The following is a 27064-nucleotide window of genomic DNA, read 5'->3' on the forward strand; positions in this document are numbered from 1 at the left end:
TCGGTTTGTACGAATCGAATTTTTTTGTCATGTTCAAAAAATTCGGTTAATAAAAACCGAAATTTTGTGTTCCAATTTTTTTTCCAGATTTCCTGCATAAATTCAGCATCAGACCCTCAACATCCACAATTTATTTGAAATACTAAACGATGTCCGATTTGAGTAAACGACCACTCGTTGGAAAGCTTAGGGTGTCAAGATTACAAATATAATTTTTGTTTTGAGGGTTAACTATCCAATTGGTTCAGTTTGACCAAATAATGAGTACTGGTACAAAAACAGAGCAAAAACTTTTCTCAGACTTGTAGTTAGATTTTCTCATACTATACTTAATGAAATTTAACAATTCCGGTGTCAATCCTGTAGTAAATTTTGTTTTCTTTACACTATATTAAAAATCATTAGCATACGACTTATATTCAGAGAGATATGCTAAATTTACCACAGGTAGCTCTACACGAATTTTCACATAAATCTTTCTTCTTTCCTTAACATTTATGTTATTTCGGTTTATATAAACCGAATTTTTTTTCCATGTTTAAAAATTTCGGTTTGTATAAACCGAAATAAGTTGGCCAAATTTTTTCAAACCGCAAAGGGCAAAATGAGATTTTTGGGAGGTATAAAAAAAAGGCGGAGGGCCGGGAGAGAAAACATCATGAAAAATACTATGCTATGAGTCCAAAGCATTTAAGCACCTAAATTATGGGATAAAATTGCACTTTCCACCTCTCCTTTAGAGGAAGTCTTACCTAGATTATTAAATTGAGCATTTACATTAATTATTGCAATTATCACCTTGAATTTTTTAAATTTTTGACATTTTTCATGCCACTATGTACTAATTTTTTTACTCTGTTATTTGAATTTTTGACATTTTTATTATTTGAATTGTGGAAAAAGAATAGGAGTAACAATGCATATATTGAAATACTGTTGTGGAAATCTTTTAAACACTTTGGCCGTTAATCTTTTAAACACTTCGGCAATTTTGTCTTTTCACTTGAATTGGTCCAATTGGATGTCAATAGGGATCATCTGCATTTGTTAATGTTGATATTTTATGTGCCAAGATTTGCCATTTGATGTTAACAAATGATAACTGCAAACTTGTCGGCGGTGACAAATCTTAAACAGAAGCATGATTCAACAAGATATTTGGGAACAAAAGTTCAACTCAAAATGAGTTTTACCAAACAAAATATCAATTTGGGAAAAGAAATATATCCTGAAGAAGCCTCGATTTATAACCTACCAAGGAACCGAAGGAAATTTTTCACAAAAATTGTCAATTCAATGAACAGTTATCTAAAGAAAAGCATGTAAGTGACAAATTACATTCCTTAATCTTTGCTTTGAAATGCAATAACCCTTTAAGTATCTGTTGTCTTTTTTCCCCCCCATTCCGTTCACTTCTCACTATGCAACTCAAGAAAGTATGTGTGTCCGAGCATCCTTCAGATGAAAATAAAGTCAGGAGGAAACTAAGTTTGTGCAGAATACCAGACAACAAAAACAGATCACTTCAAGACTTCTTCGGCCTCTTTGAACTTCCTTCTCTTTTTTCAATCTCTGCGGACTTCTTCTTGTCCTTCCTTTCTCTCTTTTTTAGAGCAGTCATGTGAGCCTTTAATATAGTTGCATAAGAAGCTTGAAAGCGTTGATGATCCTTTGGGCCAACCTTTCAAATGAGAATCCAGTAAAATTAAATATTAGAAGTGGAAAAGAAAACTTACATAAACATGAAAAGCAGGGAGAGAAGAGGAGAAATAGACAAAAGATCAGGGGGAACTCAAATACCAAGTTACATCCGATTCAAAAACAAAATCTACAATAAGTAGGCTACTAACAAGGATTCTTCACTCCGTCAAAAAAAAATAAAAATTCTTCACTTAGATCATGTTTGGATGGACTTATTTGAGCTTTTACCACCGACAATCTATTTTCAGCTTATATCAACAAACACTCAAGGATTGCTTATAAAAATAGCTTATAGCTTCTATAAAACAGATTGATTTTATTTCATTTTTTGTTATAGAAATAGCCTATACATAAGCATTTACAAGATAAACACTCGTGCTATAAACACTTAAGTAACTAAGGACCTTACCTGTTTAAATGTACATTAAATGAATATAGTAAAAGTAATGGAGTGAATGTGGTGCATTAACCTGTAAATTGGAAGGCGTTAGAGTCAAAGGCTAACAGAAAGACTCTCTATTCTATAGTAACATGTTAGAAGACAAAAATCATGGACACAATCTCATTTTTCATTTTTCTCTTCTCCAATTCTCTCCCTTCATTTTCATACATACACTCCATTTCCTAATAACCACAAACCCTCCCATTGTCACTCAGAAATTATCAACTATTTTCTACCTTTTGTTAATTAGCTAGAGACATAAACACAAAGTCACACAGATACACACTTTTCATTTTTGTGAATGATCTCAATGACTTTCTTTGACCAATCTCGCCACTCTCTAGTCCATGGATTTCTTTACTCCTCAAATGCAATCTCCCATTTTTGGATTTTCTTCAATCAACAACATTAATCATGCAGGGTTACCACCATCTACCACCTCATCACATTCATCATCATCATCATCATCATCATCATCATCATCACGACCACATTCATCATCATTTGACTTCTAATACAGGTTGTGTTGAAATTCGTCTCAGCAAGAGTCTAACATGATTTGCAAATTGAGTAGTTGATTCTCAAGTGCTTAAGGCAATGCGTATGAATGTAGGTTTGTTGTGGTTTTGATACGAATTTTAGATCAAGTACATGGTTAAAGTTTGGAAGGAATCTAACAAGGTTTGCTAATTTTGGACGGTCATACCCAAAATTGAAGATTTAGTAAGAATGTGTGATGTTGTGTTCACTTGCGCCTAACTTCAATTATGTTTTTAACGAGTGATGGTATATTAAATAATTGAACCTTTTTTTAAGTGATATGTTTGATGTTACACATAAGAAAATAAAGCATCTTAAAGGTATAACCAAGGTTAAAGTGTAGCGTATATAAGTTATAAACAATGGACTTAAGAGCACATCGTAGCAAAGTTCCTCGTTTTTATAAGTTCTGTTCTGTTTCATTTTCCAGATGTAACTCTCGTGTTTATATGGAGTAAAACATACAGGGTGGTCCTAACTTGGAGCTATAAGGGATAAGCCTTTATAAGCAACAAGTTAACAACTCACAGAATAGGCAATTAAGGTGATGCTAGGTTTACTAGTAACGAGGAAGAAATTGCAAGATTAAGCAGAAAATTCTGCCTAAATTTTAATTATAAAACCTTACCAATTTGACCTTAAAGTGTATATAGGAACCCAAAACCAAGTAAGGTGCCAAGCTAGACAACAAACTTCGATTAATTGATCGAGCCTAAATGTCTAATTACATAAACCCAAATGGCATTAACAAAACCAGAGCTAGGTTGGCTTGGCTTGGCATAAATCATGTACACTATATACATATATAATACCTATGATCATTATTCAGAATGCATTACCACAACAAATACAAATATAAAATAGAGTCAAAAGACTATGCTTTATGTTTCCCTTCATTTTCATGCTTGATCTAAAATTAGTTTGAGATCATATTCTCAATAGTGCATGAAAAATAATACTCCAACTCAATTGCCCGTACGCCATATGAAAGTAAGACCAAGTTATCTTCAAAAGAGCAGATGCAGGAAAGATTGATAGGTATTTGGCATATCTAAACTATAATATTTACGTTATTACCAGTTTCATATATCCCTTTGAACTGGTTTTAGGAATTCATTCATGTCGATCAAAACAAAACTAGTAAGGAAGTTAGGAACCCAAAACCAAGTTAGGTACCAAGCTAGACAGCAAGCTTCAATAAATTGGTCAACATTCAAGACTCATTACATAAGCATAGCCATAGTTAGTTGTAACCCATGTACATTACATACGTCATATATAACACCAAAGATAGTCTCTCGTTACATAAACTAGTAATGGCAAATTTTATTTTTTTTTTGACAAAAACAAACTTAATTCAATTCATTAAAAGCATAAACTAGTAATGGCAATGTATTAATTAAAAGCATAGTTGAAAATAACAAACCCAAAGATACATACCGAAGTAGAAATTGTCTTTTTCCCATCAGTGGCACGTATAAGACATCTATACTCAATTGCTTCACCAGCAGTGGCCAATTTATTCTTCTGAACTTTAGATTTCAATGATGCTGAAAAAATGGCACAACAAAAACATACAAACATAAATTAAATTTCTGAACATCTAAAACCCAAAACCTTCACTCAACCATACTAATAAAACATCAACACCCACGCGCACATACATCGTTTGAGAGTAACCCAAACCGATCCCTTCTCGGTACTGCGTTCGAACATGCTTGTGAGTTCATTCAGAAACGGATCTAACTGTAGCAAAACCTAGTAAAATCATGAAATATAATAGTAATTAAGATCACAACTAATCAATAACATTCGTTAATACTGCATTAATACTGATAAATTATAGATCAAGATAACACGATGATTCTATTCAGGTGAATCCTAGTCAAAAATTTGAAGGAAACAAATTATATAATTGAAATAACATTGTGGTTTTCTTTGAGAAAATTTGCACAATTGAGCAAGATTTAAAGGTTTACGTTACGATCTAAACGTAAATTGAAAATACGAAGATGATAAAGAGAATGCAGAAGGAGTAAGTTTACCATTATCGAGTGGAGAATGTCACGGCGGTGTTATTGGAGTGGTTTTGCGTCGCGTTTCACAGCGCGATGAAAGTTTGACGTTAAAAACCCTAAAACGCGGTGTCGGAAACGATCGGAGAGGAAATAAGAAGAAGAAAAGAAAGCATGAAGAAGAAAGGGTTGGCTTTATATGAATGGGCTTGGACTTTTTGAATAATGGGCCTCTAAACCTTTGTTTTTATTTATTTTTAAGAGAAGGTTGAAAGTTAAATTAATTTTTTACCATATGTTATAACTTAGGAGTACAGTATAAGTTAAGTTATAACTTATCAAATTTCCGTGCACGAATAGTAATAATTAATTACAGTACAATGTAAAATTTTGGATGATGACGGTTTGATTATCTGCAAGTGCAATTAAAAGGAAGTTGAAATTACTTGATGTCAGAACTGATACTTAAACAAGATTAGAAGTGGGTTGGATACTGGTGGTGAAAACAAAAATTACAATGTAAGGTTTTTTTTTGGTACATAATATTTTTTCTCTCCTTTATTTGAGTTTAAAGATACATTTGCAAATCATTTGTCTCAGCTTAAATTAGTTAAATAATCCAACCCCACTGCAATTTGTCTTTCTCAAACCTTGACTATGGCCCGATTGTTAAACATTTCAAAGAAGCAACCATAAATATCAGAGGTTTTTAATTTGACTGGTCTATAATCTTCTCAACAACTGTAATGAATGGGCTTGGACTTTTTGAATAATGGGCCTCTAACCCTTTGTTTGTTTTTTATTTTTAAGAGAAGGTTGAAAGTTAAATTAATTTTTTACCATATGTTATAATTAGGAGAACAGTATAAGTTAAGTTATAACTTATCAAATTTCCGTGCACGAATAGTAATAATTAATTACAGTTCAATGTAAAATTTTGGATGATGACGGTTTGATTATCTGCAAGTGCAATTAAAAGGAAGTTGAAATTACTTGATGTCAGAACTGATACTTAAACAAGATTAGAAGTGGGTTGGATACTGGTGGTGAAAACAAAAATTACAATATAAGGTTTTTTTTTGGTACATAATATTTTTTCTCTCCTTTATTTGGGTTTAAAGATACATTTGCAAATCATTTGTCTCAGCTTAAATTAGTTAAATAATCCAACCCCACTGCAATTTGTCTTTCTCAAACCTTGACTATGGCCCGATTGTTAAACATTTCAAAGAAGCAACCATAAATATCAGAGGTTTTCAATTTGACTGGTCTATAATCTTCTCAACATCGTATGACCGGATGTCTTTAAGAAAATACAATCCGTCACTATTTAACCGAATACAAGTTTCATAAATTCATAAATATGTTTACAACGCAAAATTACTATACCAAAGAAATGCTCAAGTCTTTGAGAATTTTAACAAATCTATTTCATATTATTCACCAACAACATATTCACATTGATAATGAGAATTGGTATGTCCCTAAATTTTTTCTTTTTAATTTTTTAATTTTTTTTTTTATAATTTTAAATACATATTTAAATTTAGGAAGGATGATAATAAAAAACAATAATTATAATTATATTAATTAATGGGGTTGAATTATTTTTTTTGACGCAATGGGGTTGACTTGAGAATTATTAAGCACTCCTGCAACTATCATTAATTAACTAAACAAATTGAGCTGTCCATTAGGGAAATGGATCGTCTAACTTTGATGCGATAACTGCACCGTGACTTTCAATTTCTTTAATCCGTCAGATCAATCTTTATAGCTTAAATAAAGCCATGTGGTGCTCTGTATTTTTATTAAAAAAATCAAAAAAGTCAGAGAATCCGGATCCGTCCATTAGTCATGGCACATGCATGTGCATCATCTTCTCATTTTCCTTTCCTCTCTAACAGTGTGTATCCACGCACGCACGCTACATGTTTGACAAAATCTCTCATCGCGCAGAGTAACTCCACCGAATCAAACTGAAATCGATTACAACAATCGAAGAATCTGAAATGTGGAAACGCGCAACCGCTACTCTCAAATCATCCCTTTCTCTTCACATCACAAAGGTAACTAACTAACTAACTTAGCTAATTATTGATTCTCATTCTCTTTAACTTCATCGATTCATATTCTGAAGAATTTGTGTTGTTTCTGATTTCAGGAAGCTTCTAAATATAACGCTTTTCATTCCCATAGATTTATCTCAGGATCGCCTTTACACTTTCAGGTACTGTAAATTAACTACCCTTTCATCATCATCGCTGAAGAATCAATAATTTAATGATTATTTTTGTAGATTTTTATGAAAAGCAGTTATAATTTCGTCTTTGACCTTGTAGAGCACTATCAAATACTCCCTCGGTAACATTTTATAGGCGTTGTAGTATAATTAATGCATCTGGAGTCGAGATACATTAATTAATTATGCAATGAACCTAGAAAGGTGAGATTTGCTTATAAAATGTCACATGGTTAAATATAGAGTCCAACTTGATAAGTTAATAAAGTCGAAGACCTTTTTGAGAGAGTCATAAAGTTAGGGATTAATTTGGTGGTTTACTCAATTTTTTATTGGGTTGTTCTAATTAGCCTAGCAGCGAAACTCACGCACTAAGTGCTTAGACCTTGGGAATTGTGGGTTCATTATCCTTGCAACCTATTACTATCTCCGTCCCTAAATATAGAACTCTTTGAGTAAATCATGGGAATTAAGAACGTTGATTGTGATATTAAATTTGTTGACAATTGATATGAATGTTATAATTTTATCTTATATCAGTGTTATAACTTGAACATTTTTCATAGTTGTTAATTTTACATGTTGCAGTTTGTGAGTGTCAAAGACTTTCTGTTTATATAACCAAAGAGTTTACGTTTTTGAATACTATTGTCTTGAGTATGATACTTCAATGATCCCTTTGTTTCTTTGTTCCCTTTGATGCAGGAAATGGATGGGATTTGTCCCAAACATGTCGATTCGGTTATAACTTTTGTTTTAGGTAAACAAGGATGCATTTATTGTTTAAATTGTTGATTAAGTTGCAGTGAAATCAAATGTAGCATTTTTGTAACTAAAATAGTTAAATGGAAATAAGAAATGAAAATACAAAACATTTTTCAATCTAAATCAGTATTGTTGAATTTCCTTCGTTCGGTGCCATGGGGGTTATAGCATGGCGGATTTTTGCCAACCAGCATAGGCCACAACGCCTATATCCACCATAGGCTGCAATGCCATGTTTATATGGCAAGTTTTTGGCAGACTGCCATAATCTGCCACTGATAGCACTGATCTAGATAGACCCTTAACTTGCGAATGCCTTATACCTTCATACTGTTCCCGTCCTTATACCTTATATATGGATATGTCGTCATATTTAATATTAGAATTGGAAGGTACACCACTGAGGTTGATAGGGCCTTTTTCTTGTAACTTCATAGATTGACCACAACAAAATATATAAGTTAAGCTAATTCATGTTGATTGTTGATAATGTCTGTAATTGAATGTCACTATCTTTAAATTCAAGGATATTGAGAAGTGTAATCAAGGATGGTTAATGCTGAAGCTGAGAAACAAGCAGCAGCCATATTTTTTTAATTCTGTTTTTGAACTCATGTAAAAAAAATTAAAAACGTATTTGAAATGGTTCAAACTAATCACTTAATTGATTGTTCGTTTGTTCTCACAATCTAGCTGGATATTATTACACAAATGAGGATGAGTGAAGGCTAACTATACAATAACTTAGCTTAACCTATCTGGAATCTTGAAAGCGATCTGACTAAATGAATTAAGGACTACTAACTCTTGTTACATACTTGGGATATTTTTATTTTTAATGCTAGAAATCGAGGGCCACAAGTTATTAGTGATTCTATCCATTATTGTTTTTGGTTGGCGCCTTAAATAAATGATAATTTTTTTATAATAAAACATTGTTCTCATGCTCTCAGGAGGGCCGGGTAGTGGAAAAGGTACTCAATGTGCAAGAATTGTTGAAACATTCGGATTTAAGCATCTGAGTGCTGGTGATCTCTTGAGGAAGGAGGTGGAATCTGCTAGTGAATACGGGTAATTTTTTCAGATTCTAATTTTATATTTGTTTCCTTGGCGCATATTTGGGATTTTAACAATAAAAACTTAAAAATAGCACAATGATTCTGGATACAATTCGAGAAGGGAGAATTGTTCCATCAGCAGTGACTGTCAAATTGATTCTAAGAGAGATGGAATCTAGCGATAATCATAAGTTTCTTATTGATGGTTTCCCTAGAAGTGAGGAGAATCGCATAGCTTTTGAACGAATTGTAAGTTTGAGTTCTTAACTTTTTATCACTTAAATTTAAGCTGTAGAAAGTAACGTTCTCTCCTCCTTCGTCCGCTTCTTTCTATTGTTAATGAATTGATATACTATAGTATTGGGTTATTTTCGTGCCAGCTCTGATTTTTCTCTGCACTATACAAACTACAAATTTGCCACATTGTCTTTATTGTTTATACCTTTTCAAATGCACTTTTTTTTGCGTATTAAAACAAATAATTTCATTTAAACAATTTCTCATATTTTACCAAATAAATACTCTTCATTATGCAGACTGGATCAGAACCAGATTTTGTTCTTTTCTTTGATTGCCCTGAAGAAGAGATGGTGAAACGGGTGCTGAGCCGTAATCAGGTTCTCCTCAAATCATTGATGATGTATTTCAGTGACTGATTTGAAACTTCAGTCTGATATATGTTACTCATTTTATTCAGGGTCGAATTGATGACAATATAGATACAATCAAGAAACGTCTTAAAGTATTTGAGGCATTAAATCTTCCTGTGGTTGATCATTATGAAAGGAGAGGGAAACTTCACAGGGTAATTGCTTAGTTCCAATTTTCATTTGAATTTAGTAGAACTAGCATTATAAAGAGACTTATACGACCTTGACTTGAAAAACTGCTTTTTCTTAAACTTTTGGTTACAGATATTTTAGTTACTTACCTTTAAGGTGTATGCTACCTTGCTGCTTCAATATTCTGTTTAATTTATTCCAGGTGGGAAAATTCACAAGCTAGTATTTATGGGTTTGACTTATTTTATGATTTGACTTAGGAGTTATCTGTACTGTATGTTTGTTGGGCTTTATGTATAGATTTGATTAGGGGCGGACACCGGTTGGTCACAGTCAGATTCGGTCTAAAAATGGTCCACCCAAAGATAACACAAGTGTAATAAACCGTCATCCATCCTTTTTAGACAGTTAGGGCGAGTAATGGGTCTGGTGGAGTAACAGATCCAGGTACTCCTAAAAGTGCACTCCTGTTAGTATGTCGGATGGGTTTGGATACATCTGATAGATATTAATTTTATTTATTTAAAACCGTCCGAGTAAATCTGTCTTTAACTGTTTCCTCTTACCCAACGACCTGACAGTGACACCCATTTGAATCTGACAGCAAGAACAGTCTCTCTATCTTGTTTTTCTCGGGTTCCGTCGGGTGTTAAATTGTGATAATTATGCAATGGATATATTTTTTTAATAAAATATCAGCTTCTAATCACAGAATTGTTCATTTCTTTATAAGTTAATTATTTGACAAGCTAATCTCTGCAGATCAATGCTGTGGGAACAGAGGATGAAATATTTGAGCAAGTTCGGCCAGTTTTTGCGGCATGTGAGGTATACATTCAATTGTCATATAATGTTAAATACAAATGCTCAAGATACATATTGCCACGTACACAACCAATTGTCGTATAATTAGGGTGACATTAATTTACCTTCTAAAATGATTGGTTACTTTAGAGAAGCTAAATCCAATTATTAGTGAGTAACTAGTTTTGACTGCATTTGCTAGGTGCAGAAATCTATACATTCATCAACATGCCGTGTTTTATTGATCATGCTTTTATTTGCTTGATTATGTGGGGTAGAAACGGAACATTCGAAAACACCATATTTTTGGGTAGTTGGAAACTTATAATTCTGAACTATTATGTCCACCTTAGGTTCCACCACTTTACGTCGATTAAAATTGTATTTTATCATTTAAAAGCTCTAATAACTTGTATCATTCTATGCAGCTAACGGCTGCATGAAAGCTGTGTGAATGGGTTGTGTTGTGAGAGCATTGTAAATTTGGGTGAAGTTCGGATGTTGCGAGGACTCTATATTTCCTTGTTAACTACTAGTTAACTACAAGATCCAAATTCCTTGTTTATTTGCTTGGGAATTTGGCAGGTCTCTAAAACTTATCCACTGAAGAATTTCAAAGTGACTGGCTGGAACGGTTTGAGTTTTATAACGCTGTCGAATCTTATCCCTTTGACAGACATAATAAGAGATGAATGTAAATGTTTGATACACAAGCAAGCATTGTTGAGTAATAACAACAATGTGTTGGTTCTAGTGAAAGGATCTGGATTCTTTTTGAATATGTAATTCTGAATTCGATTTATATTTGCGTATAAAAAACAAATATTTGGAGGCATTTTGCTTTTGGTATCTTGAGAGATCAATCTCTGGTTAAAAAAAAGCATAAGAAGAGATTAACCTTTAACCTATTATTAAGTGAGAGGATACTGTAAAAATATGTGTGAAGTACTTAAAGATGGGGTATTTATTTGTTGGATTTAAAAGTGCATTGCATGCTTAAAAAAAAAAAAAGTGCATTGCAATAAAATAACGTCATTTTTTTTTTGTCTGGAAAGGAACTCAATTCTTATCTGAAAATAAATCCCATCTCATTCAACAAACTATGAACTTAAAGAGCATGTATAAGGCTGTATATTTACTCATTTCTTATAGTTAAGAACTTTTTTGTGATAAGTTTGATATAGTTGGAGGGAAATGAGGTGGATGCTACTTGTTATAGACCCTTTAAAGAACTGGTAATTTATCTATTGCAACAGAACTAGATATGTGGTAATTAGGGAGACATTTAATGCTACTAGTTCAACTCTTTGGCCAGCTTTAGTATGTACATGTAAATGAAACTATATGGAAGTTTAATGCAAACAAGTTTTTTCTTCTTGAATTAGAGTCAGACAATGAATATAAATTTTGTTCATTTTATGATCTATAAAAATGCAGCTTATGCAAGCAGGTTAGAAGACATAGACAGAGTTAAAGTAATGATGCTAATTGATAGAGGTTGAGATAGCTATATACCCAAAAACTTAACATGTACAATGCGTGTGCTTCTTAAATATTGAATCACCACATGTGCTTGATGCATGATCCATTTAATAATTTAAATTCCAGATTTGTATCATAACATGTGAAAGGATTCTTGCCGGTGTGAATTTTTTTCACTGGCGTGGGAGCAATGAGAGATCTCACCATTAAAATTTCTAACAAATTTTACATTAATGAGAACCATTTGAGTGAATCCACAAATTTACATTAACTTTAGTATAATTAACACATGAAACAACCATTACACACAAGTATAAACTCCCTAAAAAAAATTACAAATCCAATTGTTATATATATCGAAACATATTTCCTTTTAACATAATAGTTTCTTAATCGAATGACTAGTAGTCACGGTTTTAAATTGTAGTGTGCAATCACGATGGTAGTCGCATTATATAAAAGATTTTGAGGTCTTTGCAATAACATTGCAATTTCGACTGCTTCAACTGCATTTCCCATATTTTGCTGCACTAAAGATTCGTAGCTTAACCACAACCGCGATCCAAAACCATAATCTAGAAGGAAAGCCTGTTTACAAAAGCCAAAGCATTGCTAGTCATGAAAAGAAGATTACCAACACTTGTTTTGATCATTTTCTTTATTGAAGACCTCACTTCCATTTCATCAAATTCATCCGTACATGTTCCCTCATTAGTTATAGCTGCACTCATCCATGTCTTTATAGTATCCCATTGAAACCTTTCATCACTAGTTGTAGTACCATTCAAATGCACAAGTCCATCGGCCGAATCTTCAAGTGAATCCACCGTGTCTTCAACATTTTCGCTACAATCGGCAATGACCAATGTTTCGGCATGTGTTAGCTTCTTAGAACTTAGTCTTTTCAATGTCATTGATGCACTTCTTGCTGATTTTAGGGCTAGATAGATAGATATTTTGGTGAGTGTTAAAGAGTTTGTTTTGATTTTTGATGTGTATGGAGAAAGTGACTTGTAGCAAACATTTGGGTATGTGGTTGAATTACATTGAGTCTTTAAAAACTTTTTGTAAATTGTTGAAGTGGAATCTTTGGTGCAATTGGATGTAGATGTTGTAGAGTGAATAAGAGTTGAGATGAATAGAAAGTAAAAAATTATTTTGAAGAGATTATGGTGACTTATTGAACATTCAATAAGAGTATGCAATTGCAATGCCATTTTTTTTTGTTTCTTTCCTTGTATTGGTTCTTTTAATGCATAGAAGGATTAAATGGCCTTTTATATGCAAATTAATGTGACAAATTTGATAACTTGGTATGATAAATAAATTGATTTTGTTTACAAGCAAACTCTGAACCGTGCAAGAAGGGATTGAACGTGGCACATGGTAATTACGTAGCATTGCAAAGTACACGTAATAACAAGAATCTAGATCGCGTGGATGTACTATAAGATCAAATATTTAAGGGAAAAAACAGGGATTGCACATGATCTCATAATTGACTTTGATTGGAATGTATTGAAGCACACCACATACATGAATAAGCTATCAATTTATTATCTAAATTATTCTTTTTAATTATTTTTCTTTTTGTTAAATAGTTTTGTGACTAGAGTTTCAACACTTTAAAGTAAATAATTAACAAATACGATATTGAATTTGAATTCTTACTCATACATATTACAATGTTCATACTAACTAATGTTTATAGCGGGATTATTCTCTTTAATTTAGTTCCTCAACATAACTTTATATAAATATAACATAATTTAGGTATTATAATGAATCGTCTTCTTTGGTAGGCATGCATTTTGATCATCTTTGCAGCTATTGTCATATTTTGTGGATATTTGGAAATGTAGGAACAATATCATATTTAATGACACTCCTTCCATTTTTTCTCGTGATTTGACTTATATTAAATGTCTTGTTCATCAAGCAACCCATCCAGTGTTTTAAAAACCGGACCGGACCGGTCGGTCGAACCGGTTCAACCGTGAACCGGAGGGGTCGCCGGTCTAGTTCAAGTGTTGGATCGTTCATGTTGTTGACCCGGCAGGAACCGGCAGAACCGGACAAAACCGGCGAACCGGCGGTTTTCAAAAACCGCCGGTTTAAATGCTTGCACTTTTTTTTTCTTTCGTTTCTTAAAAAAAATAGAAAATAGATGAAAATAGAAGAGAGAACACAGAACAGAGAAGGTGAGCAACGGTAATCTCAGTCAGATCGGAACCGGAGAATCATCGATGACAAGATTTGAAGGATATTTCCCACCATATAGAGAGAGTGAGAAAAAAGAAGATGAAGATCTAGAAAAAAAATCAGGTAGAGAAGAGAGAACAATACTTCTGTCATGCATACTCTCAAGAATCAAGAAGAAGACTTTAGACTTGTTTATTTACATGTTACAATAAAAGAAAATAAGTGAATGAATTATATGACCAACCCTTATTAATTACTATTACTAGTAGCTAGTAGAATACAGTATGTGGGAAAGTGGAAACGGAAACTGGATATTGAATTGGAGTGTCTTGGAAATATAGCTAGCTATATGTGACTTAGTGGGTGTTTTTGTGAGTTCCAAGACCATGTAGGAGTAGGTAAATATGAGTTGGCAACAAGTTATCACTTGTTTGCTTTTTCTAAAAGTTGTTGATTGCACAAAGCTACAGTAGTAGGACACGTTAAAGGTAATTCTTTTTTAGGTGTTATGATTTTTTTATAATCTGATTTTTTTTAAAGATAAAGTTATCTGATTTGACCGGTTTAATAACTATATAGTTTTATTATAGAGACCGGTTTATTCTATTGGTTTAATCCGGTTTGTCATGCGGTTCAACCAATGACCCAGTGGTTCGACCAATGAACCAATGACCCAGTACCCTCGCCGGTTCGATGACCGGTCCGGTTTTTAAAACATTGAACCCATCACCCCAAAGGTCACATGTTTTCTTCTATTAGAGAATTTACTATTCTCACACATTTTGATGTTAATTGTCATTCCTCTCCCTCCTCCATCTATTAAGAAAGTTATTTGTATAATTCCCCCAAGTTTATGGGTTTAGTGTAATATTGATGAAGTATCTAGAAGATCACCAAATTTCTTTGCTTGCGGGAGAATTTTTAGAGATCATCTTGATACTTTTGTAGGTGCATTTTTAGCCAAATATTGGTATTGAAACTTCTCGTTATGTTGAAATTTGCGCTGTAATTTTTGCTATTCAATTTGCTCATGCTAAAGACTAGACGAATCTTTGGCTTGAGTGTGTGTGACTCCATCCTCTTGGTCCAAGTTTTACGAATGTAAATCAGGTTCATCAGAAGCTTAAAATAAGTGGAAAATTGCTTCATATTATTAAAAAAAGAGAAATACATGTGTAGGCAAACTGGTTAATGCCAAATTCATGGTTGATTCAATTATCAATTTATTCTAGAGAGAGTATTTTAAAGACTTAGTTGATTTGCTTAATTATCGCTTTAATTAATCTTGTTTTTGTAAGTTTGATTTATACTCCACCATTTATTTTTCCTACTTCATATTAATAACCCTTTGGAAGGAATTATAGGGAATTGTATTCGTGGCACATCGATATCAACATAGTTAAAATGTCAATGTATTACTATGATGTCATTATCTTCAATGTTTTAAAAAATTAGATAAAGTAGTAGTCTTTAAATCATTTTGTTGAAATGACATCATACTTGGCGAGAGGGAAATAGAAATATTTGATTGGCCGACTATTTTCGTTTTTCTCTGAATTTTTTTAACATCATGTTATAAAGACTCCTCCCAATAATGTTTCAAGTATTCTTTTTTATGACATTTTTAGGGCTTACATGCCTATAAATATTCATGTAATTTTATAGTTCTTTTATTTTTGGATGTTAGCCCTCTTTTACTAAAAAAATCATATAAATCACTAGAGATTAAAGTTAGATATTAGAGACTAAAATTGACGATTTTTCGTATAGTTTAGAGATTAAATTAATATATTTTATAGATTATTTATTGTATTTATATAATTTGAAATTGGAGAGAGTAATATTTGGAATGTACCAAAAAGAATATAAAAAAATTAATATTTGGAATGCGGTATCTCAAAGAGTGGTCCGGAAGTGGCTCCCTTAGCTTATAGCTTATGTCGTGCTACTATCTATTGGAACAAACTAGCCCAACAATATTGATCCGGTTAATGCGCTTAATAAAGTCGTGGTGATTAATTTGCTTAAGTGGTGGTAAAACAAATCATAAACTCTTAATCATGCATGTCACCTAATGATAACATAACATCCATCCATGAAGTAGAGTTTAGATCGAGACCTACATTATTGAAAAGAAAAAAAAAAACCCAAGTTACACATATGTTAAAGATAAAGTTTGATAATACCAAGTTACACATATGTTAAAGATAAAGTTTGATAATAGTTTATAAAGAGAGACTCTTTAAATTACAGATCAATTTTATAATTTTATAAGGATGAATTGTCTAATACAAAAAAATTAATATTGTATTATATCTATCAATTTGAGCTAGCCGCCATTTATATCTATGCATCAATTTTTTTTAATGACAAATATATTATTATTAATAACCAGGTTTATGTACAAGACGAACAGAGACCCGTAAAAGAGAGACTACAAAACAAAGTGTCGTATATAACCGGAACATCAATGAAAATACCAAAACAGACACCACTTAATAGATGTCTAATTCTAATCTCAGTCTTAGAAAGACAATCCTCAGCTTCCATACTACCAGAGAATACATCAACCCGACCCATAGATATGCCACTAGACACTAACTCCCGTTCTCGAATCAAAAGTGATCGGCCCATCAGAATCCAAAAAGCAGCCCGTTGAGTCAAAAGTTGATGGGACACCGATAGAAAGAGAACCTAGGCAGATACGTCTCAGCTCGCAGACCGCCTCCAAACAGTCAACACCGACGCGGTAGAGATCAACCTGCAGATACAAAGAAACATGCAAATCTCAACAGATTTGGAAACCATCAGAGACTCAAAACGAATCTTGTAAATCTCAACAAATTTGGAAAGCAGTCAGAGAATCAAGTATCATAGAAAACCAATCACATGCGACATCAACAACACACTAGTGCCAGATCAAACACCACAACATCAGCATCGAACACCACGTCACCACCACCACCACCATGTCACCATCACCGTCAGAGCAAAGAACACATCTAACACCCAAAACCCACAACCACCACCTGAGCCACGACCACCACCGCAAGAGAGACGGTGGCAGCTGAAATAGAACCAAATCCACACCAGAAAAAAAAGGAAAACAAAACCAGATCCATAAAAAAAGAACCACCTTTGAAGACGAGGGTGTATTGGAAAGAACTCAAATCCAACATATATTTTGAAGATTACTAAGGCCTCACAATAAAGAGACAACCCCACCTTAGAAGACGATTTTACAAGGATGGATGAATATATAGTCCAATATAAAATTTACAATTTTACAACGTTCACACATCTTGTACACCTAGGGTTGGGAACAGGCCAGGCCAGGCCAGGCCTTGACAGGCCTGAGCCTGGCCTACGATTTTTTTTCAGGCCTGAGCCTGGCCTGTGGCCTATCAAATGTTATTTTTTTTGGCCTGGCCTGAGCCTTTTAAAAGCCTGGCCTGACCTTGTAGCCTGTTTAAAAGCCTGTGTTACATTAAAACTTCTCTATATAATTTTTTTAAATAGGCTAAACAGGCCTTAAAAAGTTCACATTTAAATTTTTATAATTTCTACAACATTAAGAAAAAGCTAATAATATGATTAACACAATAATTAAAAACTAATAAAATAACAAATACGATTATGAAAAGTCGCAATAATTAAAAGCTAATAATATTTATATAAATAATATTTTTTTTATAAGATATAAATAATAATATTATATAAATAATAATTATTATAAACAGGCCGGCCTATCAGGCTTCGTAGGCCTTTTTAGAAGCCTAAGCCTGGCCTATTTATGTAAACAGGCCGTTTTCAAAGCCTAAGCCTGACATTTTTAATAACCAGGCCAGGCCAGGCTTATACAGGCCAGGCCAAAGGCCCCTGTAGGCCGCCTGGCCTATTCCCAACCCTATGTACACCAAACTACTTATCCCAGACCCTGATATTTGAGTCCTACAAATAGATTCACATATCACATTTACACTCGGTTGCATGCAAGGACAAAGCAAAAAATTTAGTTTAGGGGGACCGAGTTTAAAAGTATAATTTAATAAAGAAAAAATAAATTTTAAAAGCATAATATATACAAGAAATTGTAAAATAATTCCAAAGTTAATATTGTGAATCTTTATTTTATGGTTAATTTTTTTTATCCGAATTTTTGGCTCCTCTATTTTTATATTCATTGTAATTTTGATCTCAACTCATGTATTTTGCCATAAAAATTGCAAATTTTTGTGTAAAAAATGTGAATTTTAGTGTCAAAAGAGATATTTTGTTACTAAATTCAATATTGAAGCAATAAGTCACTTGTTTTTGAGAAATACCATTTTTTGAGGGAAAACATCCGCTGAGATCAAATTGACAAATATATAAATAGAGACAAAAAGTGAAATGAAATTAAACCAATAACATAGTAATAGTATACTGTTGGAACAAAGTTCACATTGGTGTGTGAATTGAAAATAAAATTGAGTCTCATATCGAATACTATAACATACTAGTGTGTTATAACATACTAGTGTGTATTTTGAGGAAATAAATAAAATTAAGTCTCACATTTATTTATTTAATTGTGACTTATTTTCCCTAATTTTGTAACTGTTAATTTATGGGAGAATAACTCCAATTGATGGCTACACTAAGAAAATATATGCATATACATCGCAACCTTCAATATAGTGACGGCAAGCATCTCAAATAATATGATGCATATCATATTTCAATGTTAAAAAAATAAAATCATTGTTCGTTATGCAGTTAGCATTCCAAGTTATTGAGAATATCATCACAAAATTGAGATTTTGCACTATGTATTGGAAGTTTTGTCTTCATCCTCTTTGTATGAAAAAAAATTCATTTAGTATTGTTTGTATGCACAAAGGTACCTGGATTGATTTTTTCAATTAGCTTTGGTTTGGCTTACATGTATAGTTGGAATTCTCTAGCACCTTAGTTTTCATATACCTGCCATACTGCAATTCATCGGAGGATCATTTTGAGGTTAGTTAATATCTTTTATATGTCTGTTGTAATGCTGAGATGCTATCTCATGAAACTATTATAGATAAAAGCCGTTCTTTTGAATTTCATCATGATTTATAATTTTTATACTAAACATGTTAGAACCTTTTTCTTAGAAGGATTATTTAAGGTGATTAGAAAGTTATTTTTCGAAAGATGATTTAGAAAGTTATTTTTCGGTAAAGATGATTAAAAAAGTCATTTGATTCTCAATTATGTTTTGATTATAAACATGAATTTTCTTTGGAGATTTCAAGTTTGATATGTCTATATTGAACTTGTTCTATTGTGTTGTTAGACTTTTAATTCTAACAAAATTACTTTATGCATATTAGAATATTTCATAAGTTGAAGTTTTGAATAAAAGAAAAAACCTTATTACTGTTAATTTGGTTTATATTATGAGTGATAAAAGTATCACTAGTTCCTTCAAATAAAGAATGGTCTTAGTATCATTATCCCTTTGATTTGAGAATGGTCTTAGTACCATATTGGAATGTCCTCAATGTCATTATATTGACTGATATTGTAGTATCATCAATACACGTGGTATCATAGTACCGTTGATTCATAGATTGATGTCGTAGCATCAATTTGAGTGGTATTGTAGTACCACTGAATCACCGATGAATCATAGATTGATGTTGTAGCATCAATTCGAGTGATATTGTAGTACCATTCAAGAAGGTGTATTCTTTGACCGATTTCTACCGTGCAGTAGCATATCGGTATACAGTTGTAACTGAGCTGTTTTATCCTGGGGACGACGTGGTTGATAGTCTGCTTGCACAATTTTGGACAGTGCCACGAAACGTCTTAAAGAGAGTGACCTAGTCCGCGACTCAACCCAATAATCTTTTCGGTGGCTGTAAAAATTATTTTTTAACTGTTTTTTAAATCCGAATACAACATATACTAATATAATATTTTTAGAAAAGACTGTTTATTTGGTCATTGTTTGTTCATTATTCTTCTATTAGATCATTTTAGTCTTTACAACAGTGTACACCACTGCCTTAGTCATAGTTATGTATTCCATTTCCAATAGTTTTTCCCTCTACCACGTTGTCACGTTTATCAACAATATTATCCTCTCCCTATATATATATAGACCAAACTTGCAACTAATTATCCAACTTCACCCACACCAAAGGTCCCAACTAAAACACCATGTGAATATATTGTTAAGCTTTGAGTAAATGAAGACATATTATTGTCGACTACAAGTGAGTTTCGAGAGATAGAAAAAATAAACTAATGTAAATATGTAATTTCATTTTCAGGAAAGGTTGTCGGTAATGCTATGTGGAAAGGTTGCTTGACAAAAATATTATGTCCCACATTGTTTCAAAGGAAACATGCGCGAGATAATATAAATTTTTTAATGTATATTCATTTTCTCATGTAATGCGAGTGCGACATCTGATTAATTACATGCAAAAAATATAAAAAGTTTATTGGATAAATAGCCTCAAATCCTACAATTTTAGAAATTAAAATTATTAAATTTTGTTTAAAACTAATATTGTTTCAATAAAAATTAAATTTATTCACTTTATTAATAATTAACATAATTCATTAAAAAAAATTAATTATATTAATTTAATAAATGATTTGTATTCACTTTGCTTGAAAAATACAACTATAAACTTAAAAAGAGGACTTATCTAAAATGTCCCCTTAAACTTCAATATGTGTTGGGCCAACCTTGATTATAAAAAAAAAAAAAAAAATAAAAAAAATCAGTGACATCTCAACTACTTTACCCCCACAACCAACAATCAACTACAACAACTAATTCATAAAAAAATTCCAATAGAAATGTCAATTTCACTCACTTGTGTGGTTGGCATAAATCTCAATAATTAATGGCTACAAATTTACAATCTTATGCGCACTAATTGAGTTGAAGTATACCAACTTTGATGCTGCATAACTTGAGAATATGCAACATCAATTACATCAACAATGCTCCAATTTTGAAGCTGCAAAAACTATAGACCTTAATTGAGCTACTTTAATCATGTAAAATGGCAAGTTTATTTAGAAGTGGCAAGTTTATTTATCAAAGCCAAAGCATTGCTAGTCATTTGAGCTACTTGTACAATTATCCTTCTCACTATTGTCTTAATATTGCCCTTGGAATTGATCTCTTCGAATCCGTCGGTACAAGTGCTCTGATCCGTCAAAGCAGCACTAACCCAAGTTTGTACATCGCTTATCGTTAGCTCAAAATTTGAAGCCCTAATATGACTCATTTCATTGATAGACCTTCGGAGTTCATCTAAAGAATCACTTAGCACTTCAACACAATCCTTCATAGCCGCAACCTCTCTTGGCTTCAACCCATGGCTTTTAGCGAGCGTTGATATCAAAGCCGAAGTTGATTTCGCCGCTGCAAGAGTCACATTTAGAGACGCGCCCGTTAAAAGCATGTGATTTGTTTGAATGAAATGAGCATGCTTCAATAGGGAGACATAGCATAGTCTTGGATAAGATGTGGAGCGACAAGAATTTCTAATGAATAATGTATTTCTAATGAATAATTTGTTGGATTGTTGGTATGGTCTTTCATTTGCTTGGATAGAGTGTATGATTAAACCAAAGGAAAAAATTATGAGAAGGATCTTTGAAGAAATTGCTTCCATTTTTTTCTTCCTATTTTATTCTATATCTTGGGACTTGGGGTGATGATGAAAATTGAGAATGAAGGTAATAATATATAGGACATTTTCTTTCATAATCTTGTGGAATATTGAATTATTTTTTGTGGCATAATAGGGCCCTACGCACTTTATTTTATAAAATAAAGATAATTAAGCCAATAGAAAGATCCCGAAATGTGATCCTCCTAACTACAAAATTCGGTTTTTTATGTGGACAAAGGTACCATTGGGGGAAGGGTGATTATACACATATACTATACTATACTATACTTTTTTTTTTAACAGCCATATTGTTGGCGCAGCAGAAGCAAGAGTTTGGCTGGTTCAGAGGATGCACGGTTCAGAGGATGTGTTGCCTCTGACTCTGTTGCACTTCAGAGGATGGTTGCAGGCAAGCTCAGCAGGCACGCAGGCTTGACTGTGGGCACACACACACAGTTTTGCAAAAACTGTGTTTAACAAGATGAAACGTTTCTTGATGATTTTGGTGAAAAACTGATTATGAAAAGCTTAGAGAAAAATAGAAATTTTATTCATCCTTAATGGGCCAAAAAGTTATATTACAATTGATACACTAAGGTGTATTTATACTTGTTACTTAAGCTACAAGTAACTACCTTGGCCTAACTAATTCCTAACAACTTTTGGTAGTTAGACTAACCAACTAACTACCTAGGATCAAACAAAACAAACTTCAAGATGAATTAACTGCTTTCTTAACACTCCTCCTTAATTCATGCTTGAATTGCAAACAACCAGTCCTAAGCTCCTCCTCAAAAACTCAAACCTGTCAAGCTTCACAGCCTTAGTAAAACCATCTGCAAGCTGTACTTCAGTTGGACAATATTGCACTTCAATCATTCCATTTGTCACTTGTTCCCTAATGAAATGAAATCTGGTAGCAATGTGCTTGCTCCTGCCATGTGAAATTGGATTTTTAGCAAGACTTATAGCAGACTTGTTATCAATCCTTAGAATTAGAGGCTTCACTGGTTCACACTTGATTTCTATCATCACTGAATTCAACCAAATTGCTTGACATGCTGCAAAGGTGCCTGCTATATACTCAGCTTCACAAGATGAGAGAGCAGTCACAGCTTGTTTCTTTGTACACCAAGAGATTGCAGCATTGTTGAACTTGAAAACATACCCTGATGTGCTCCTCCTATCAGTTATGTCTCCACACCAATCACTATCAGAATACCCTATCAAAGTACTCCCTGCACTGTTTGTACCAATAGGGAATAGCAAGCCAATTTCCAAAGTACCTTTGAGATATCTGAGGATTCTCTTAGCAGCTATCATGTGTGACTTCCTTGGATCATGCATAAATCTGCTGATAACACTCACAGCATAGCATATATCAGGCCTACTGTTGCACACATACCTCAATGAGCCAACTATTTGTCTGAACACAGTTGGATCAACCTTCTCTTCATCTGAGCACTCATCAATTTTTGTATTTGTTTCTGATGGATTTGATAATGGATTGCAGCTTTCCATTTCAAATTTTTCAAGCAATTCACCAATATACTTCTGTTGGTGCATTACTATACCATCTCCTCTTCTCATAAATTCCATTCCTAGAAAGAATGAAAGTTCACCAAGATCAGACATTTCAAATTCACTTTTGAGCTTGTCTTTCACTTTTGCAATTTCTGCAATTCTACTTCCAGTTATGAGCAAGTCATCAACATACAAGCAGATTATGACTATATCTTCATCTTTAGGGCAATGTACATATACACCAAACTCAGCAGCACACTTTTTAAACCCTATCTGAATCAGAAAGTCATCAATCCTTTTGTTCCATGCTCTAGGAGCCTGTTTCAAGCCATATAGTGCCTTATACAGCTTATACACCATTGATTCTTTTCCTTTTATTTCAAAACCTGGAGGCTGTGACACATACACTTCCTCATCAAGTGGACCATTCAGAAATGCTGATTTCACATCCAGATGGTACAGGCTCCATTTGTTCTTACAGGCCAATGCTACAACCAATCTCACAGTCTCTATTCTAGCAACTGGTGCAAACACTTCATTGTAGTCAATTCCATGTTTCTGTAAGAATCCTCTAGCAACTAACCTTGCTTTATGCTTTGAAATTGTGCCATCAGGGTTCAATTTCACTTTGAACACCCATTTCACATCAATTTTCTTTTTCTTGTCTGGCAAGTCAACTAGCTTCCAAGTCTGATTTTTCTCAATTGACTTCAGCTCTTCTTCCATTGCCCTCTTCCACACATTTCTTTTCAAAGCATCTCTGTAGTTCAATGGTTCAGAATCAGCTAGTAATGCAAAGTGAATGAGATCACCCTCATCATTCACTGCATTGTCTTGAGTAACTTCACAATCATTCAATCTAGCTGGTACACGTTTGGTTCTTTGAGTCCTTGCAATCATATGAATTCTATCATCATCATCACTTGATAAATTCATATTACCATCACTATCAGTACCTTGATTCTGAATAGTTTCAGCAGCAGGTTCACCTTCATCACCTCCATCAGATTCATCACTTGAACTTGGATAGATGAAAGTTGACTGCAATTCACTATTGTACACTGGTTCCTTCTCCCATTTCCATTTCTCTTCTTCATTCACAATTACATCTCTGCTAATGTGAACCTTCTGAGTAACTGGATTGTATAGTTTGTAGGCACCAGTTGGATGATATCCTATGAGTATCATTATTTCACTTTTATCCTCAAGTTTGGTTCTTCTAGCATCTGGTACATGTTTGTAGCATAATGAGCCAAAAACCTTGAGGTGTTTCACACTTGGCTTCCTCCCACACCAAGCTTCCTCTGGCACAACTTTCAGTTTCTTAGTTGGACATTTGTTCAGAATGTAGGCTGCAGTAAGTACTGCTTCACCCCAGAACTTGTGTGGCAAATTCTTCTGCTTGATCATGCTTCTTGCCATATCTAACAATGTTCTGTTTCTTCTTTCAGCTAGTCCATTGTGCTGTGGTGTGTATGGAGCAGTAACTTCATGTGTAATGCCTTGATTAGTACAGAAGTTCTCAAACTCTCTTGAGGTATACTCTCCACCACCATCTGTTCTCAAGATCTTAATTGATTTCTCACTTTCTTTTTCAATCAAGACTTTAAACTTCTTGAATACTTCTAAAGCTTCACTCTTTAGCTTCAAAGTGTATAACCAGATCATTCTGCTGTATTCATCAACAAATGTGATGAAATACTTGCTTCCCCCTAATGATGCAACTTCAAATGGACCACAGATGTCACTATGAATAACTTGCAATACACCACTAGCTCTCTTAGGCATTTCAGCTACAAAAGGTTTTCTACTGTGCTTACTCTTCACACATATCTCACATATGGACTTCTTAGTTTTAAACTTAGGCAGGCCATACACCAATTCCTTAGAATTTAAATCACTGAGGCTTCTATAGTTCAAGTGTCCATACCTTTTGTGCCAAAGTGCTTCAACCTCATCAATCACTGTGGTAGACATGCACATCATATCTACACTTGAGATTTTACACCTGTAGGTTCTGTTGTTTGACAAGCTGCACATCAAGATCAAGTTCTTCATTTTGTCAAACAGCTTCAGTGCATTATCCTCCATACTTACAGAGAACCCTCTTTGCACCAATTGACCTAAACTGAGCAAATTGCAATTCATACTAGGGACAAATAACACTTCAGAGATGATCACTTTACCTCCCTTCTTACTTTTGATCACTATGTTACCAATACCTTCAGCAGCAAGTTTTCTCCCATCTGCTAGTTTTATACTAGACTTTTTGCTTGCATCAAAATTGGTTAACCATTCTCTATGTGGTGTCATATGATTTGAACACCCTGAATCAAGAAACCATTCTTCATTCTTCTCACACTCATCCCCTATAGTAGCCATCATCAAGACTGACTTTACATCACTTTCTTCTGCAACATTAGCCTCTTGTTGATCTTTCTTGTACCAACACTCATCTGCAAAATGGCCAAGCTTCTCACAATTGTAGCATTTCACCTTGCTTTTATCAAAGTTCTTCTTTTTGTTTTTACCTTTGGCAAAACCTCCTCCTTTAGAGGATTCAGCTTTGTCATCAGTTTTTGAACTCTGATCTTTAAGCCACTTTGGTTTATCTTTGCCTTTCTTTTTGTAGTTCTTGCCATTATCTTCTTTTTTGTTGGTTTGAGCTTGCAAGGCTTGTTGTTCTTTCTTTTCTGAACCTCTACTGAGAACTTTAATCTCATGTGCTTCCAAAGCACTTTGTAATTCTTCAATTTTCATAGTAGCTGTATCTTTCACATACTCTATAGCTATTACCACATTATCAAAGTTTGGAGTTAAGGATCTAAGCACTTTCTCTACTACCATTTCATCAGTGACAGTCTCTCCACAATTTTGCATTTGATGAACAAGTGCAAGAAGTTTTGAGAAGAAATCACTTACTTTTTGATCCTCTTCCATCACCATAGACTCATATTGCCTCCTAAAGGCCTGTAATTTCACCTTCTTGACCTTGGTTCCACCATCATGGTAACCCTCGAGTATATCCCAAGCTTCTTTGGACTTAGTTGATTTTGAAATCTTTTCAAAATGCTGTGCATCACAATTCTGCTGGATATAGAACAAAGCCTTGCAGTCTTTTTTCTTGTTTTCTTTGTAGGTATTTCTCTGATCATTGGTTGGATTTGCTCCCAACTCATCGTATCCATTCACCACTACCTCAAGACACTCTTGTGCTCCAAATAAGGATTTCATCACTGCACTCCATCTATCCCAATTCTTTCCATCAAGAATCAGAATGTTTGTACCAAAACCTTGGGTGTTCATCTTGAATCTTCAAGAAATCAATCTACACAGCTCACTTTGTGTTTCTCCACTTGATTCCTTCACAATTCACTCTTGTTACCTGTGATTGAACCAGGCTCTTGATGCCAATTGTTGGCGCAGCAGAAGCAAGAGTTTGGCTGGTTCAGAGGATGCACGGTTCAGAGGATGTGTTGCCTCTGACTCTGTTGCACTTCAGAGGATGGTTGCAGGCAAGCTCAGCAGGCACGCAGGCTTGACTGTGGGCACACACACACAGTTTTGCAAAAACTGTGTTTAACAAGATGAAACGTTTCTTGATGATTTTGGTGAAAAACTGATTATGAAAAGCTTAGAGAAAAATAGAAATTTTATTCATCCTTAATGGGCCAAAAAGTTATATTACAATTGATACACTAAGGTGTATTTATACTTGTTACTTAAGCTACAAGTAACTACCTTGGCCTAACTAATTCCTAACAACTTTTGGTAGTTAGACTAACCAACTAACTACCTAGGATCAAACAAAACAAACTTCAAGATGAATTAACTGCT

The 27064-nt window shown here is 33.6% G+C and overlaps 4 protein-coding genes across 4 annotated transcripts; 1 reads left to right on the forward strand and 3 right to left on the reverse strand.

The window, feature by feature from the left end:
* Nucleotides 1-1208: 1208 nt before the first annotated feature.
* Nucleotides 1209-4887, reverse strand: LOC123881536 (signal recognition particle 14 kDa protein). Its single transcript, XM_045930245.1, has 4 exons — nucleotides 4729-4887; nucleotides 4348-4441; nucleotides 4124-4233; nucleotides 1209-1681 (listed from the first exon to the last, which is right to left on the reverse strand). The coding sequence occupies exons 1-4, from the start codon at nucleotides 4729-4731 to the stop codon at nucleotides 1526-1528; spliced, it is 363 nt and encodes a 120-aa protein (XP_045786201.1). The 5' UTR covers nucleotides 4732-4887; the 3' UTR covers nucleotides 1209-1525.
* A 1664-nt stretch (nucleotides 4888-6551) lies between these two features.
* On the forward strand, nucleotides 6552-11184 carry LOC123924331 (UMP-CMP kinase-like). Its single transcript, XM_045977187.1, has 9 exons — nucleotides 6552-6767; nucleotides 6863-6928; nucleotides 7646-7700; nucleotides 8659-8776; nucleotides 8856-9012; nucleotides 9300-9380; nucleotides 9461-9568; nucleotides 10308-10373; nucleotides 10778-11184. The coding sequence occupies exons 1-9, from the start codon at nucleotides 6711-6713 to the stop codon at nucleotides 10790-10792; spliced, it is 723 nt and encodes a 240-aa protein (XP_045833143.1). The 5' UTR covers nucleotides 6552-6710; the 3' UTR covers nucleotides 10793-11184.
* Nucleotides 11185-12043: 859 nt separating this feature from the next.
* Nucleotides 12044-13076, reverse strand: LOC123923264 (pectinesterase inhibitor 4-like). Its single transcript, XM_045975952.1, has one exon. It carries the CDS (start codon nucleotides 13046-13048, stop codon nucleotides 12407-12409), a length of 642 nt encoding a protein of 213 aa, XP_045831908.1. The 5' UTR covers nucleotides 13049-13076; the 3' UTR covers nucleotides 12044-12406.
* Nucleotides 13077-20883: 7807 nt separating this feature from the next.
* Nucleotides 20884-21765, reverse strand: LOC123921708 (21 kDa protein-like). The gene has a single exon (XM_045974357.1). The coding sequence runs from the start codon at nucleotides 21701-21703 to the stop codon at nucleotides 21095-21097; it is 609 nt and encodes a 202-aa protein (XP_045830313.1). The 5' UTR covers nucleotides 21704-21765; the 3' UTR covers nucleotides 20884-21094.
* Nucleotides 21766-27064: the final 5299 nt, after the last annotated feature.

This window comes from Trifolium pratense, linkage group LG4 (genome assembly GCF_020283565.1).
Source record: "Trifolium pratense cultivar HEN17-A07 linkage group LG4, ARS_RC_1.1, whole genome shotgun sequence".
Classification (NCBI taxonomy): domain Eukaryota; kingdom Viridiplantae; phylum Streptophyta; class Magnoliopsida; order Fabales; family Fabaceae; genus Trifolium; species Trifolium pratense.